The sequence below is a fragment of the Corvus brachyrhynchos genome, unplaced genomic scaffold, assembly GCF_000691975.1.
Source record: "Corvus brachyrhynchos isolate BGI_N302 unplaced genomic scaffold, ASM69197v1 scaffold239, whole genome shotgun sequence".
NCBI lineage: Eukaryota > Metazoa > Chordata > Aves > Passeriformes > Corvidae > Corvus > Corvus brachyrhynchos.
The window spans coordinates 7,675,961-7,694,237 of NW_008246057.1; the positions used below are offsets into that span (position 1 = coordinate 7,675,961).

Consider the following 18,277-nt stretch of genomic DNA (forward strand, 5'->3'; position numbering starts at 1 on the left):
CATCTGCAGCACAGGAGTAGAAATTAGGTAGAATCAAGATTTATGGGTAGATGAGAGACCAAGATAAATAAATGTACTGAAGCAAAACTTTTTGATAAATTATTAATCTGGTTTTGGGAACAACTTTGATTTTCATTGAAGCATATTCATTTCAACAAGGCTTTTTTTAGAAGGCTTACTATTTACAGAATGGATGGCTGGTTGGAGTAACAGCAGCCCAAGTTCAGTGTCCACAGGATGAAATGGGAATCTGAGTTTCCCATTGTCCCACAGGGCTGCTCTGCCTACAGCACTATTGACTATTCTAACAAGTGGTTAGAGGATTACTGCCTTAAAATAAAAATTAAAAATTTACCATAACAAGACCATTGATGCTGATGCAAAATTAAAGCAAATTGAAAGAAATCTTAAACTTTTGTACTTTTTGCTGTCTAATCCCGACCCACAAGTTTTCTCCCTTTTGCTCTTCCTCTGCCCTCCCACATCCCACAGGCAGTGATGGAGTAGCTCTGCAGGTGCTTTGCTGCTAGCTGGGGTCAGCCCAACACAATCCTTTTCTAACAAAATTCACTGAGCAGCTAAGCCGGTGATTAAATCCCAAATCTATCAACTGACTAAAAAAGAAGATGTAATTTTGCCACTGAGGCAGAAATAAGTTCAGTTGGATTCCTAGGTCTGTCCCAGGCTTTCTCTGTGGCCCTGGACAATCTGAATTGCTACTGTCCTTGGTTAAGTCACTCAATTTCCAGCAATAGGAGTTTGACTGAAACTAATGTAATAGCAGCAGCAGCAGCACTAAGCCATGTACGGCTTTTGTCTGGATCTAGAACTGTTCTCCCTCTTGTTTGTAATCCAATTAATCAGTAAGAGGTTGTCTAAACTCATAGCCAAACAGCCTGTGGTTTTTATGTTACAGAAAATTCCATGAATATCAGAAAAGATAGTGGTAATTGGATTATGTGTGCTTGAGAGGACCAACATCTACTGCAAAGGTTTCCTGTGTTCTCTTGCTCCAAATGCAACAGCTAAGGAGGCTCAGCTTCAGCTTTGCAACTGTGTTTGTTCTTTAGCTGGTAATTGTACACACACAGCTGACATTAAAGAGACTTTTGAAAAAGCTAATACAAACTTCAGGCTGTCCCCAAAAGTAATTTTTAGAGAGACAGGTAATAAAACAGACTTGTGTAGGTCCTTAGCTACACCTAACCCAACTGAATGCGTCACTGTCAACTCTAGCAACCTTGGACACAGAAGACAGTGTCACACTAACCAAGATTAATAAAACTACTGAATACTAAATATAAAATAAGACCAGAGTTTTCAAAACTAAAACTTTTTGTTCCTGAGGTGTTAAAATGCTAATGGTTTATTTTTATGCAAGTAGCTTATATGAAGCATGGGAGATTTGATAGACACTTTGGACAATTGCAGTAATAAGCAGCATGAACAGTCTCTGGCATACAAGGCTCTGGAGGAGGTGTCATGTGAATATCTGCTGCTGTTACTGTCTTTGACCTTATTTGTTTTTTAATTCTAACTCTAAACTGAGAATCCTGCTCTCATTTTCTATGCAGCTTCCTTTTCCTTGCCTATAAATTAGGACTTTTAAAATAAAAACTATTTTCCTGTTGTCAGTTCTTTACCTCTTCCTTCAGTTTTCTTTACATTTTCCTTATATTTTCTGGTTGACAAGCATAATTTCTGATAAATCAAATAATTCAGTAACTTCTCTTAACTGCTAACAATTCTGTCTTAATCTTTATTTTGATGAGAAGTATTTTTCATTCCATTCCAGAAGGTCTTCTGAAAAACAGGAAAAAATTACAATATTGGATGACACATTTTATCTACATAAAATATCACTATCTTTATATAAACTAGAACTGTTATACCTTTTAATGATATGGCTTGTATAAACACCACCACAACAATTCAAAATATCATTAAGTAAATAATAAACAGAATGTGAGAGTAAGTAAACAAAAAGGAGAGCAAAAAACCACAGCGTGTTTGCTTTTCTCATCCTGGGAACCATTAATTCTGTTTACCTATTCTGACTTTATTTTAACATATGAACTGAGGGGAGAGAAAGGAAAATAATTCATAGTAGAATTAGACTTAAGGAAATGAGGCAAGAAGTTTACCTGTCATGAGGCAGCTTAACAATTAAGAAGTAACAACACAGCATTGAAGAGACTTCTGGGTCATCAATGACCTGCTATTGCATTATTGCGTGATTCCTGTTGCAAAATTATGAAGTTTTTTGTTTTGTTTTCAATGCCCAGTTGCCTCTACCCCACTGCTTCAATGACCACGTGGGAGATCCATGCAGGAAGCTTGTTTGCTTGCTCCACCCATGAGTCCCCGCACTGTGTGATTCACGGAAGGGAGGCACTGATGAGCTGAGCACCTGAGTGGGGATTGTCCAAATGTCTGCTCTTGTCTGTGCAGCATCTTGGGATGTTTTCTGTTTTGTGCTTCCTAGCAAGTGTTGGTTTGCTGCCACTCGTTCTCAGTGCAAGAGGAACAGCTGAGGAACAACAGACTTTTATTTAAGCAGCATTAAAAATCAGAACTATTAGAAAAGAAAACCTTGTGGTAAAGTAAGCTGATCTCTTTGGTCTACAACATAAAAGAATATTATCTTAATTATTTTAAGATTATTATTTTAAATATTATATCAATATTATAAAGATTATATTATTAAATATTATTATGTTTCATGGTTATTTTTAATTAAGATAATTGTATTCTCTTATTTTCCTTATAAAATGGTTTCCTTATAAAATTTTCCTTGTAGAAATGCTAAACAGAAAACCTTATGCAGCAACACTTCATGAACACCTTAATCTTAAATTATTCCTTAAATGAGTCCAAAGAAAAGAAGAAATGACTGGTTTTCTTACAACTAAAGTAATTCACAGTTTTACAATACCTTTGTGAACTCTGCACACTGAAAAATTAGTCTTCCAAGTCCCAAAATACTACTAGTTTCATGGTAAAAAATTGCTAATGTTTTCCAATAGTTCCCTATTAATTATTGACAAAAATTACTCATGTTCCTGTAGCTCTCCATCTACCTGAGCATGAGCATCAAGTTTCCATGGCCCTAAAGCAAAATTATGAAACAAGTGTATTATCAACTTTTTTTAACAAGGGCTAGGGGTCAGAAAAAACAAACTGTCACAATCCAAAAAACACTGACAAATAAAGCCCAAAAATCAATCAACACAACTCCAATCCTTCATCATCTTTGTACCATCTATTAGCAACTCTGTTTTCCCATTAAAATGACAGGTGTAGATTCTTCTTTGTCCTCCTTGTACTTTCCATGTATTTAGATAAGCTTTTTCTGTGGTATTTTGGGGTTTTTTTATAAGGATGTAAAAATTCCTATCCTCATAAAGCCAAGTATGGAGGAGTGAAGGACCCAGTAACTGACCACAGGAGAGGAAGATGTGTGAGCATTCCTAACCCATCATTGTAGGCCAAACCTACCTGGGACTGTTGCCAGGGAAGCTGAGCAGAGAATGCAGTTATATCTCCCTAGAATTCACAAAGTGAAGCCCTTCACAGCAGAGAATGGCTCCAAACAGCTGAGACAAGACCAAAAATGCAGTTTAATAGGGGAGGTGAGAAACATAGTTATCAATACATAAAGCTTCATATAAAGAGGAGCAACCAAAGACTGGACATGGAAACTATTCACATCAACCCACACCTCACTGTATAGCCAGACATCAGCCCAGTAAGCTGAGACCTCCCAGGTTTGCTGACAGTGCTGCAGTGAAGGCTTCAAAACAGATGATCAAAAACTGAGCTGAGCTTGGAGGAACTGTGAAAATAAAAAGGCAGCAGAGCAGCACAAAGGCAGCAGAGCCGCAGTGTGATGAGAAGATACATGGTATCACAGGGATTAATTTTAAAAATTTAAAGAGTATTTTAAATTATTAAAAGAAAAATAAAATTCTTATTCTGTCATCTCTCTCCACGTAGTATAAGCAGAAAATAGAACAGGGTGACTACAATCACTGCAGTGTTAGTTTAACATGTGGAAACAGTTGAAAAAGCTCATGAATAAAGTACAGCTGCTGAGATCTTGTATTTTCTTTCCTGACCATCAGAAATTTGATAGCAGTTTCTGTGCACAGCCAATAAAGTTGAATAAGTAGGCAGGTTAAAAAAAAAATTACAGCCCCTCCCCATCAAATGCCAATTCCCAAAAGCTTAAAAAGAGTTTATCATCTTCATGTTATTCCAAAATACTACTTTTCAAACTGTCATTACCTTGAATTTACTCTTTTTCTACATTAAAAGTTTTAGAGGACACAAATCTTCCAAGGAAGGATTGATAAAACAGGTAAGTCATAGCAACTGAATGATGTTAAACAAAAATCTAAACAAGGTAACCCAAAGGTGCAAAACAGGATGTGGACAGCAAATGTGTCCTCCATTTACATTTCATTTCTGTATTTTTTGTTACAGACATACCAGGGGTGAGAAAGTTTTTTCTCACATAGACAACAACCTTTACCCATGCAATCACACAACTGAAATGAATTTATTTGATTCCCTTACGCATATCCTCAAAACAATCTCCCCTTGCCAGCCTGCAGGACAGAGCAACTGTCTCATCTGGAACCTTCACCTCCTGGAGTATTTCTGTTAATTGACATGTTTGACTTGCACTGTGCTACCAGCAGCAACCACCTCTGAGTCCTCTTCTAGCACTACAGAAGGCAACTCCGAAAACAATAAAAACAATAAAAGTGTAAGAAGTTACTCATCTGTCATCTGCAATTAGACATGAGAGCCAGAAAATCCAGAGCTATCTGTCCTTTGTACTAGCTCTAGTTAAAACTAAGCATTCCCAAACCGCCCCACTTGCAGCAAGAACAGAGAAAGCTACTTTTGATGGACTAGAAATACTAGAAGCAAAAAAGACTTTTTGTTAGCTGGAAGTTTTAATAGCAGGATTTTGAAAAGGAAAAACTGAGTACTTCATTTGTGGGTGTGATAGTCTGTGTGCATTGCTCCCTCTAGTGTAAAAGATAAAAAATCACAACAAACATTCCCCAAAAAATCACTGGGGTTGGTAACAAACTTTTTTAAAAAAACATTATTCTCTAGTCACATTTTTGCCCTAAATATTTATAACATAATTGCTCATATTTTGATACAAGAAAAGAAATTTTCACAACGTTTCAAGTGATGATGTGGATCTCTCATGCTTCTATTAACAGGAAATGATCACACCAGAACTGAGCAGTGAATGTACAAACTTACACCTTATACTTACAACTGTAACACTCCCCAAGAAGTTGGCAAGCCAGAATGTGGTGTTCCTTTTTTTCTCTCCACTAGAATAGTGATTTCCACTCTATGTTGTTATTATTACTATCACAGAACCTGGTCTAAAATATAGTGAAGCACACTCCGATGTGCACGTGTTCATCCCACTACTGTATCTGGTTAGGCCACAGAATTAGGAAATAAAGCAGCTTTGGAGCTCAGATTTCCTTTCCTGAGTAGGTATGAAATCCCTTAAAAGCACCCAAGTCACACCAAAGATTGGCAAGTCTGAGAAATTGTCTTAGATTTTAACCCAATCTCAAGAGCCACTGGATGACACGACTTCATCACAAGAGAATATGGGAACAGCAACTGACACTGCTGCAACCTCCTCTCAGACAGGATCTGGGGAGAATTCCTGGGACAGTTTCAATCACATTTCCAGAACAAAAATAAACTAGCCTTTCATGCCAGTTTAATCAGAAGAAGATGCAGTATGCTTTGTCAGGATACTTAACAGGCTTCTTTTAATCAGTAAAGTTTTCCAGCTTAAAATTCTCCTAGGTGCATGCAGTCCCCTGTAAGACAAAGGCAGAACATTTTCCTTCTCCAAGGAACTGATGAAACAATCTCTGAACAGAAAAGCCATAAAATAAAACTTGGAAGTCTGAGCAAAATTCAAACTAAAGTGAAGATCACTGAAGATGTGATTAAAAACAATCATTCCAAAACAATTAAATTAATGCTGTGCTTTTGCTTACAAAAGATGAGCTCTTTCCTTTGATGTTGCTAGCGTGAGAAGAAACTGAGAATGTAGGAAGCCTTCTAAAGAATCATTTTGCAACTGTATGTATACTTTTACTGGCACTTCATATTTCACAGGTATTAACATTCTTATCATACAGGTACCATCACCTTCCAACTTCTGTTGTAACTGCATTTCAGCTTTCCAAGGTCCAAGACAGAGAAAACGCCCATTTCTCTGTGCGCCAAAATGAGGCTGTGAATCATTATCTAGTTTTACCCACACAAAATTTGAGTGTATTTTCTGGAATCAGCCTGAAATAAAATCTGATGCAGAGTACTTTTTTGAAAACCCTTTAACAGAGTCCTAACAACAACAAGTGGTTCTACTGTCTCAACATTGCCCCAGTTAAGCTCCATTGCCTTTAAAGAATGGTTATATGGCAGATCCTTGAAGTCATTATACAGTTTTACTTAATGCAAGCAACCAGAGTTTTGTTTTTCTAACTGATGTGGCTGCTGTGGCCATGAGAGCAGCACACCTCAATGATGCTCCTTCCAGGGTACCTGCCATCACTATTCTCCCTAAAGCTGTGTTTGCTGTCAAGTCTGAGAAAACTATTTGCTTGACCATTTGTGAAATTTATCCAACTCATCCTTAATTATCAGAGTCCATCACAGGCAACTGGTCTCAGCTAACTGGAATACCTCCTATGCCAAGGGGTCAGTAAGGACAATGCTGGGTGCCACAGGAGAACATTCAGCTTCTTGGCCTAGTGCCTCTGGAACAGCTCAGTCATGGAGTAAGAAAACGGGCACTGCAGCAAAATCCCAGGGGCTAAATTCAGGACAAAATTTACAGTTGAGAAAGAAATTTTATTTCAAGCTTCTACGGGGGTATTACAAACAATAGAGAATAAAAACATTAAAAACTATTTAAAAATTAATTGTCCCTTTAAAATAAAGATTCAAGCAGGTTTAACAATGAAGTATGCTATTCAATGAAGTTTAAAAAAAAAAAGATTTAAAAAGTATTGGTTTTGCTGTATTTGCTAATCCTTTATAAAAAAGCTGGGCATAAATACTTCGTGCATTCATATGCATTATTTGGTGTTTCATATTATATAACTTGGTACAGTATTTACGATATCACTGCAAAAGAGTTCAAACACAGTGCATTTATAAATAATGGAGCCATTATAAATCACATTGCAAACATACCTTGCCATTTTCATTGTTACAAATTCAGTATCTCAGTGAAGGTAGGAATAAAGTAGCTACAACAATCAATATCTTGACTTTATTTTTTTTCTTTTTAATATAAAAATGCAGTTCTGGAAACCCACCCTCCTTCTTCCCCCTGCCCAAACATAATGCTTTACTTCTTAAAAATAAAAATAAAGTACTAATTCTATATACATCACATGTACCATACAAAAATGTATCCAAAGTTTCTATTGCTACCAAAGTGTTCTAAATTAAAAGTTACATAAATCCCCTCATTGGAAACGAAAGATTACAAGTTACCAAAAAACCAAATTACACACAAACCATCGAGTTATTTTATACAATTTCCAATACATTTTTCTCCCAAAGCAAGTTGTCTTCTCATGTGCCTGTATAAAAATGCATATCAATATATTTGTCAATTTTATTTTTCATTATAAAGCAAATTAATACATTTTCTACAATAAATAAAACACAGGGAGGCACACATATCAACAAAATTAAACCAATGGGAGATAAATGGGATATGGTTTTGACAGAAAGAATGTGCTTGCAGGCTTTAAGCCAGGTTTGTTTAAAACAATAACAACCTTAATTCATTTTGGGCAACAATGGAGTGTTTTTGGTGATTTGCAAGTGATGTACATAGTATAATTTTTATTGATGTCTTTCTCACAAAGTACCCTCCAAAATAACTCAACTTCCTTTCTTAAAATACATATTTGTAATTGTAAATTTACATCAATCTTAAATATGTGGTACTTTGTGCAAAGAGCAACAATTTACACAAACATTCAGAAGTCTTTTTCAGAAGCTACAGACCACGGAAGAAATGATACAAGCAGCACCATACTGTATATGATTTAGGCAAACATATATTTGATGCCATTTTGATATTAGGCTTTAATATCCACTAAACACCTTAAGCTGGAAGATGGTGCTTAGGTAACTTAACCTCAGAAAGAAAGAAAGAAAGAAAAGTAAAAAGCATGGAAAGAAACAAAACCCAATTCCCTCCCCAGCAAAATTATAAAAGGAATTAAGGAGCTACTTCTAAAATCAGAATAAGTTAAGTGTTGAATATACATTTATGTACAATTATGAACACTATGAACAAGACATTTTAACAGGTTTAGTGGAAAATCCTCCATCTACAACACAATAAAATAATTAATCAATATGGCAATGGTGATTTAGAAGAATTGCTCAACCATTTCAAGTTTGCAGAACTCAGCCACTGAATCAACAAGTAAGGGGTTGTATCTTCAATACATTCTTTTAGACAAAGAGGTTCATTATTAGAGTTCAAGTCTCTGTGGTATTTTTCATGCCTTGCTAGAGAATCTCTGTTAGTCAATATCACTGAAGTCACTGACTGGTTCTCCATGGACTCGACTCAGGTGATTCATAGCACGATCAAAAGCAATTCTTACTGCTTTTCGTATGCTCGAGTTACGTCCTTCCATCATTTTTAACTTGTCTATGGTCTCATCTATCCCAAGGGGAACCATTTTGGATTTGGGAAGCCACTGCCTGTAACAAAAGGGCAAAAAATAAATCTGTTAAATATAGAATAAAATCAAGAGGCTTGTCCAGAAATGTCAGGGCTACTATGCCGTATTTCTCATATTGCAGATCAGTTTTACCATCTTGAACAAAACAATAAAACACCTTTTAAGGTAGTGCTTACTTGCCTTAAATACTTAAAGAACATGAAATATTAAGAAAATCTCTTCCATAAAACAGAGGCTACATTCCAATTCAGTGGTATTTAGTGATTAAGTATCAACAGAAAAAAATTAGCCTGAAATACTGATGCAGTTAAATAGGCAGCAGCAACTAACAATGGGCATGGCTCAAGAGTCACCTGACACAGTATTGTTTGTCTTCATTCTTTCCCTTCCAGTATCACCAGGAGTTTTCAGATGATGGATTTTTGCCTTACACTTCAGGCATCTCAATTTGTTCCTTATGGGGAAAGCTGAACTGGCAAGGAAGTTCTGATTAGCATGCTTTTACCCTGCAGTATGAAATCCCACTAGCTCCATATTCAGGGTACTTTTCTGTTCTAAGCTCCATAAATATCTTCAAATTCTGGGCATAGAGGAGTGATAATGGAAAAATCTCTACATCCCATTCTAATTAAAGCATTCTAAATATTTACTTTAAAAGTATAAATTAAATTTACATTATTTTCATAAATGTTGATTGCAATCCTGTTTTCTTAAATTACACACACTAAGGAAAACAAAAATCAGGTAAATTAATAAATATCTATCAAGGTATGTTACTGTATTCTGCAATCCCAATCCTACAAAAGGCAGAAGCCCTCCTGTTCAAAAACATTAGTTTGGGAAACCATTTGGAACCGAACCAATAGGAAATCAGACAGTCAAATCTGCAAAAATTTTCTTTTAAATGAGTAAAATTGAAATATTGAAATATTTTCATTCTCTTAAAGCACTCTAAACTACAGCCCTATTGTAGTGAGCATACACACTGAAATAAAATGTGAAGAGTCAGTACAAGGACAGAGACAGTATGGTAACAGCATGAAAAGCAGCAGTCTAACCACTATCAGTTTTACTACAGATCAGAGGAAGTTTTAAGAAGGTATTTTTAAAAGAAAGCTTTCCAAGTCCTCCAGATATAAGCGGTGAAGACGAAGAAACACATATGAAAATCCATAGATACTCGTATCACAGACTGAAGGTGACACACACCCTGCAAATGAATGAAAATCACAGACAGCAGTTCAAGACTGAAAGAGACACAACACAGGGAGAATCCTGAGTGCCAGAATAATCATAATAAAAGGATCATTACGAAAACAAGTTGGTGGGGTCAGGGTAGAGGGAAGGAAAGGGGATGGAAAAGGTACTGAGTTTTTTCCCGTCCATCTATGCAGAGTTCCCATTAGAGACAACTTTGCACAGTATTTACAAGATTTAGGACCACCTGCATATAGAGACTAATCTGAAAAGTTTAAGCTGCAGAGGACTCCCCAGATCAAGAAGCAATTACAGCAATTACTAAGAAAGTGGCCAGGAAGAACATGCATTACACTGGTGACACCAGTAAGAGAAAAAAATGAGAAACAGAACGCTGAGTATGTTTAAATGCAGATGTTCTCTGCCAACAGAGGCAGAAGAAGGCAGGATCTTATGGAATTCTGTGCAACTGAACAAAGACAATTATGAAGAAGTACCAATTAATTAAAAAATAATTGAAGAACACAGAAATTATGCTGAAAGATCTAAGGGGCAGAAGAGCAAACATCACTTATAAGATTATGCAGGAAGTTATTTAAGTGATAGTGTACTGGCACAGAGAGAGTCAGGAGAATGGCAGCATCACCAGACACCAAATACAATCACCTAAAGAGGAAACTGATACCTAAAAGTAAGCAAATTCAAGAGAAAAACTGAGATATGGACAGATTTACAGTTAGCTTGACCTGTATGGAAACTTGGAGAGGAGAGGGTCTACAGAGAACACAGAAAAGAAATACACAGTTTGATGAGAGGTAGATGAGAAGCTTCCATGTCTAGGAAAAATCCACCAAAACGAAAAACTACCCTAACAAAGAAAAGAACACCAAAAAACCTAGTATGTCTCCCCATATTCCCGCAGAAAAACCCCACCAGCCCTAAAACCACATTGTTGGGTGAATTATCCTCCTTCAGGCTCTACAGAGCATATTGCTAATACCAAAATAAATGGAAAAAGGGAAGGTTTCATGAAAAAATTTAGAAAAGGCTAAGAACTTTAAACAAAAATGTTAATAATGCATTTAACTGAAGACAGGTTAAAAATTCAAAGAAAATGCACTTGAGTAGACTGGGGGGAGAAGTGTTGTAATTTGGAAAGCAACAATGAAGGATGATAGAGATGTATGTTAGACTGTTGCTTTTAAAAAACCTATGAAGCAATTTTATCGGTCAATAAACAAAAGCAGCTTGCAAATAGAAAAGACTATTTAATGACTTCTATTATTTTCTTCCAAACTGACCATAAAAAGATATCTTTCAGTGATGATATATACACCTTGGTCCAAAATGATATATACCTTGGTCCAAAACCAGACTCAAATATGAAATTTTAACCTTATAATTTATACTTCCATAGGAATGATATCCATGGAAAAATAATGTTTCAGTTTTCTTCTGGACCAAAGGTATGTTTTTAAAATTTTAAGTCACTGCATCAAACAATACATTTCAGTAACATACCAACTTCTTTTATTGTCAAAAAATAGTACTAAGAATAGTTTCTCATCTGATTTGGTCTGCATTTGTTCTCCAATTTTCAGTACATCTAGAGGTGGCACTGGTATAGTAACACCATTGTGATGGCCAGCAACACGAGGCATCTTAGGGTCAATGATCTGTAAGAGAGAAGAAAGGACAGTTCCTCATATTTAAAATGATGTAATTTAAGAAGGTATTACAAATTAAGTTAACAAGAAAATAGTAAAGTAAACAGCCACTGGATATAAACTGACTTCATGTTACACACAACTTTTTGACATAAGCTGAACAGGCATAGTGGAGACCTAGTGGCAGACTTCAATGAAAACACTGAAAAAAGCATTTTTCACCCATATCAGTTCTTCTTAAAAGTCCCATCTGAATTTTACTTAATACAATCGAGACTGACAAGCAGGTTTTAGAATGAAAAAGTCAAACCAGAATTTCTAGAAGTTGTAACTGACCTCAAATTTTAGGGTTTGAAATTCATATACCTTAAAGAAACAACCTATTTTAAGGTATAAGTATTTCTGTAGAATACATGCTCCATACTCAAACTCTGCAGCAAAAATCTTAAAAGGAAAAAAAAGGGTATCACTTTCAAATATCTTGCATATCCAATTTAATAACTCAGTCTTCAGCAAAACATGCAGTTACAGTCACAAAGTCTTTCTAAACAGAACTTGAGGGAGAGAGGGAATATGCTGCTAACATTAAACTAACCACCCTGATGGAAAAATTCCTTGGTACGCAGATCACAGCATTATGAAGTGCTTAGCTTCCACCCAAAGAACGGTCTTTACTCCATGACTGTTCTACCCATCTCCTACTCTACAAACTCCTGTTGCTTTTCTAGCATCCACACTGGCACCAATCTTAATCCACAGTAAACTGACTTTGGGAATTGAACACAAAGCTAATACTGTGGGGAGTTTGTAGAAATCAGAACAATTTTCTTCTCTTGATGAAGGTTTAACTCCTCAATCAACTTATCCCACTCTCAGAAGCACCAATGCTGACATAAAAAAGAAGGCAGAAAAAGAACCCTTTGGTCTTCATCAGCTTATATCTAGTGCTAACACCTTTCAAGAGACAATCAAATCATCAAATTTTCAGCATCTGAGCCAAGTTAGCCACTGAGAGCACTCAAGCACTCTGAATGTCACCTCCAGAGGTTTTAACCTGACTCCGTATGATTACATTTCATGTTGTCCTTAGAACACACATACTAAAAGTCAGGATTGTCCAGACTCATATATAAATCAAGCCAGTGTATGAACTGTTCATATAACCCCAAAGGCCTAAAGTCAAACACCTTATCAACATTTTCTCTTGCAAGCCTTGATGTAAGTAGAACTGCATCTATTTCTCCCATATTAACAGAAGCATATACATCTCCTATATTAACAACAGCTTTAAGTTTCCAGTACATCACTCACAATTGTCTGCAATCAGTCAGTTCATTCCAACTATTGAGTTTTTTGTTTCTTTAATGAGCTGTAGAATCAGAAGTATTTTTATACTCATCTTGCAGCAGAAATAATATATAATGCAGAAACAAAGACTACTGAGACAAGTATGCTGGTTTTAGCAGGGATAGAGGCAATTTTCTTTGCAGTAGGTGGTATGGCTATTTTATGGTATAGGTGGCATGGGGCTATGTTTTGGATTTGGGCTGAAAACTGCACTGACAATATAGAGATGTTTTTGTTAACGCTGAGCCATGCTTACACAGAGTCAAAGCCTCTTCCCCTTCTCATACTGCCCCACCAGTGAGGAGGCTGGGGGTGGACAAGGAGTTGGAGGTGACACAGCTGACCCCAACTGACCCTAGGGATATTCCATCCCATATGGCATCATGCTCATTCTACAGAGCTGGGGGAAGAAGGTGGGGACATTCAGCATGATGGTGTTTGTCTTCCCAAGCCACATATGACGGAGCCCTGTGTTCCTGGGGATGACTGAACACCTGCTGCCCATGGGAAGTGGTTGGGAATGAATTTGCTTTGCTTGTATGCACAGCTTTTGCTTTCCCTATTAAACTGTCTTTATCTCAACCCACGACATTCCTCACTTCCAACTCTCCCCCACCCATGGGGAGTGAGCAAGCAGCTGCAGGAAGCTTAGCTGCCATCAGGGGTTACACCATGACACAGGAGTATAGCACATCTCCAAGGACAGGCAGGGTAGCAGAGATTATTGACTTAAAATCTGATATTGCAGTAACTTTACAAACTCAATGCACAGTAAAGAAGGCAGAATAAGCTACCTTTATTCAACCTGAATGGGAAATTACCAATTACCTTAAGTTTGCACATGGTGTTTTCAGACCAGAAACAGTATCATTACTCTACTTCTGGGAAGGTGGGCACTTACCAGAGCTGGGTAAGAGGGATATCCACTGCATTTGGCCCATACTACTTTTAGAGGCTCAAGAACAGATGTTGCAGCATCCGTTGAAATCCACATACTGCTATGCCCAACTTCTAAGAACAAAGAGATACAAAATTAAAATGTTCCAGAACGAAACCTCAGACAAATCTTCTGCAGTTCTTGGTTTCCTAATCAATAGCTCATGATCATTAGAATCCAAATACTAATACCAACTTTCACACACATACCAATAAAAAACAGGTAGTGTTCATAACAGCTCTTTACATGACACTACTACTTTATTCCAAGCCTACTGATAAAGAACAAGGGTTTAGACACTTCTAGAAATAGTGTATCTTAGAACATCTTAGTTCTTAGGAAGTGTTTGCCAAATTCCAATAATTCTTTCCCTTTGAAAAAGCTCCAAAGAAAACATAAAATTATGGTACTTCAAATAATAGTTTCTTTTACAACTGTGATGACAATCCTGTCAAATAGGTGATTTTGAAGATGCAAGTCGCATGGTATATGTTTCCACGTGCTGGATACCTGGATACTCATATAGCACCTGGTAACTCAACAATATTTGTTTGGTACACCTTTCTATTCTTATGCCTAAGTTCTAACCCGCATTTTCATTTCTATTTATTTTTAACAAGTTCTCTTGGTCTCTCTGCCCTGCCCTTTCCTGCAGTCAAGTTCAAAAACATCAGCAGGTTTCCAGGAAGCAGCAATAATGTTTTATTTCTTCTCAGAACAAATATTTGAGTTTATGTTACTGTGCACTTATGTTGCAGTGCACGAGACAGTGGCCACTGCAGCAGAGCATTCAGAGGACTGGTGGCCAGGCCTCCAGAACACCAAGGTCTAATCCTCACCCCTTGGTTACGGTGAGTTCCCACGTTCCTAGTGGTTCTTAGTTTACATGTTTTAAGTTTATTGGTTCAGGAATTCGCCACCCAGTTTTATGTATAAGTTCATGTTTGTGTATTTCCCTTGATTGCCTATGTATTAGTTCTGGAAAGTTCTCCCTTCTTCGACACCCCATTGGTCTACTCATGTAATTCCCTCCCTTAAGTTATCCCTATTGGTTATTCCCCCATTATCTCCTCCTCCTCAGTCGATCCCCATTGGCTGTTTCCCTTTGTTCCACCCCCATATAAAATACTTTGTTCTCGCTCACTCCCTTGTCTTTTGTCCCTGGACCCTCCACAAGCAATAAACCAGCTGGAACCTACACAGAGACCCCTCTCTCATCCTTTGCCTCTGCCGACGCTTTTGCACCACCTTTGTTTGGGACTCGCTCCTTGGGAAGGAGCCAGCTTTCCCTGCAAGCTGCAGCTGACAGCTTTCCCTGCAAGCTGCAGCCAACCCCTGCCTGTTGCAGCTGACAGCTTTCCCTGCCTGCTGCAGCTGACACCAAGGACTTCTGCAGCTGGACGCTGTGCTGCCTCGGGCAGCCCCAACAGTGTCACACTTCTACCAGAATCCTCCATTTTCTTCTCTGTTGCTGACCAATGGATTGAAGCCTGAGACAGGTTTAAACCTTTCAGTCGACCAAAACCACAACTGGTCCCCTAGATACAGTCCAGAGACTGGTCAGAATACAGTGAGTTATACCCTCAAGATGGAACTGCGGGTGGTGATTGAAGGGGGAAAAGTTATCCGAGTTCATATGCGGTAAAGGTGAGGCAGCATTTCCTGTATGAGGAAGTGTGGTACCAAAATACAGTTCAGGGGCTGCAGCTGCACTTTCTCTCAGCAGTAAGGCAATACTTGATAGAAGTAGCTCACTACTTGCCAAAATACAACTTAACTCCTCAATTATTCTCAGTCCACTCCCATTTCAAATGGGCACTGCTTATTTATAATAAAAGGTTCTATCTCAACATTACAAAAACATACTAGGGGAAAGAAGTGGTTTAAGACCTTTTAAAAGTAGAAATAGCAAGCAAAAAGTGTTTAAAGTGATCACATAAAAAAAATTAGTTCAATCATTCTGCACAGTAAGTTCTATTTCTCAGCTCTGTTAATAACAGTTTGTAAAGTATTCACATGACAGTTAGAAAGAGCCATGAGGGTTTCAATTAATGCATCCTTCCTTTACAGACTGTTTCTAAAAATATGTACATAGAACTGTATCTGGTACATAAAAACAGTACAAGTCCTCTTGTTCAGGGCAGCTATCAAGAAAGAAACCTATACTATTCTCAGCCACAAAGAAAATGGTATTTTAATCCTGAATAAAGAATCATACACAAGCTGACAGGATGCATGCAGCCAGACTCAGAGACTTCACAGGCGTATATACAAATAAGAGCCTCGGAATTCTTCCTAGTCAGAATTCATTCCACATGGGAGTAAGGGGTTACTAGTCTAGCACATATGACTACTAATTTTCTTTTACAAGATCTGTAAAAGAAAACTCATTTTCTCTTTTTCTTTCAAAACATCTTTATTTCGTCAAGCTAGGAGAGACAATCAAAATCCGAGTCAGATACTATTCTTTTAAAAGTCTTTAAATCATCAAAAGCAGAATCCAGTAGTTTCTCAAAGGATATCAACAACAACTTCAGAACGCTTAATGTATTTAAGCAGTTAAAATAAGAATGTTAGAACCTGTCAAATAAATGGACAAAATTATAGTTATACAATACTATTAAGAATACAATTATTTATAGTTACCAGCTGCAATTCTTGCTGCTTTGGCATAGTTTCCATTTTCAATGCATGATATCAATTCACTTCGGTCTTCCAGTGTGTGTCTCCGTATGAGGGCAGGTTTACCTTTACCACACTTCGGTAGACTGAAACTATGAAAGTATTAATATTAAAACCATTACTTGATAATTTACATTGTTCACTATAAATCAAAACTTTGGACAAGAATTTAAATTTCATCAGTATAGAGTAAAATCAGTAGAGCAAACTCCAAAACTATTTTGTGTAATGAATACAAATAACAACATAAAAGCCAAACCCCTGATTATTTTCATGCACAGAATTGCCTGGTTATCAGCAGAAGACAGTTCCACTGCTCCAACACTAATACTACACAGAAAACACAACTATTCTCTCTTTAATTTTTCACTACAAATTCCAGTCTTTCAATTGTGAAATGACTATACTCAAAATGGGAACTTTGTTCTCTGCACACTTTTCTTCAAGAAATCATAGAATCTGAACAACAATTGCATTAACAATTTGATTTAGAATATCACATTTAAAACAGATGCAATATTAAATCTCTTTGTTTCTGAAAGCCTGTTTGACATGAGTACATTAACACCATTCCCTTAACGTGAACACATGAATAAAGTCCTCTTTTTTTTTTTGTTAACAGATTCACCCTATACTCTCCTGTATGCCTCATCCTAGCCCAGGACTGGAGACAGCTACCTTTTACCCAGAGATCAGTGTTCTTTCAGAAGATACACCATTGGTGATGGAGACATACTTATCAAAGGTGGCAGGTGTTCATTCTGATGGTCCTGCCTTTAACGACAGACTCCATGGAGAGAAAGTCAATAGCTGGTACACAGTTACTATCATCACTGGAGGACCTAGACAGCAATCCATAGACTGACAACCTACAGTTCCAAACCCATTGAACTACTACCTTTTCTGTATACAAGACTCTGCTTTTTATGTTGCTTCTCTCTCGCCCTCACAAAAATAAACACACACATTTTTAGTGTTCCAGATTAGGAAGGTAATTAAACCAAGATACTATATGCACAAACATATCTGTATCTTTACAGAGCAAGAGAAGAACAGTCAGTTTGAAAGTGTAACTGCCTGGATATACAATAATCTGAATTCAACAGAAGAATGCCAGCAATCCTGAAAGGTATCTCAGATCTGACATAAATGAGAAAATTAAAATACACACTTTTTTCCAAAATTTATGCAATCCTCCAATGTGGGTCACAAGCAGTATAGAAAACTGATATATGCAGTCTCAAATTTGTATTTCAGATTTACAGTTTTACCTTGAGTTACACAAGAGACTGTTACTAGATGAAATACTAGATTCTGATGCACAGCGACGACGAGGTTCAACTTTTCTTCCTGGAGTATCATCTAATGCTCTGTCTTTACTTTCATCTCCAAAACCATTTGATAGACCTGCAGCATAACACAAAAAATACACGGCATCAAACTGGAAACCACACCATTTTCATTAACAACTTTTTGAATTCACACAATGTATCATTATTGTTTTGTTCTTCAAGTATTTTGGTGTGATGAAAAAGAACATGAATATTAACAAAATATTTCATTTCAAAAAAGTATTATAAATAGAAAGTTCCTGTTGTCCAGATTTTAAAGAGAGGATGAACATTTAGGTAAGGTACAAAAAAACGAAAGCAGGGGTTGTAATATGCAAA

General features: G+C 37.0%; 1 protein-coding gene across 4 annotated transcripts in view; it reads right to left on the reverse strand.

Annotated features, from left to right (window-relative positions):
* Positions 1–6,891: 6,891 nt before the first annotated feature.
* Positions 6,892–18,277, reverse strand: part of BRD1 (bromodomain containing 1) — a 56,507-nt gene continuing 45,121 nt past the window's right edge. The window contains exons 8-12 of one of the 4 annotated variants that reach the window (XM_008642539.2): positions 17,879–18,014; positions 16,572–16,699; positions 13,890–13,999; positions 11,496–11,650; positions 6,892–8,796 (exon numbers count right to left, since the gene is read on the reverse strand). In XM_008642539.2, coding sequence (XP_008640761.1) covers positions 8,613–8,796; positions 11,496–11,650; positions 13,890–13,999; positions 16,572–16,699; positions 17,879–18,014 — 713 coding nt within the window. In that variant the 3' untranslated portion in view covers positions 6,892–8,612. The remainder of the gene's footprint in view (positions 8,797–11,495; positions 11,651–13,889; positions 14,000–16,571; positions 16,700–17,878; positions 18,015–18,277) is intronic. The other 3 variants (XM_017745962.1, XM_017745960.1, XM_008642538.2) reach the window with 3 other exon arrangements.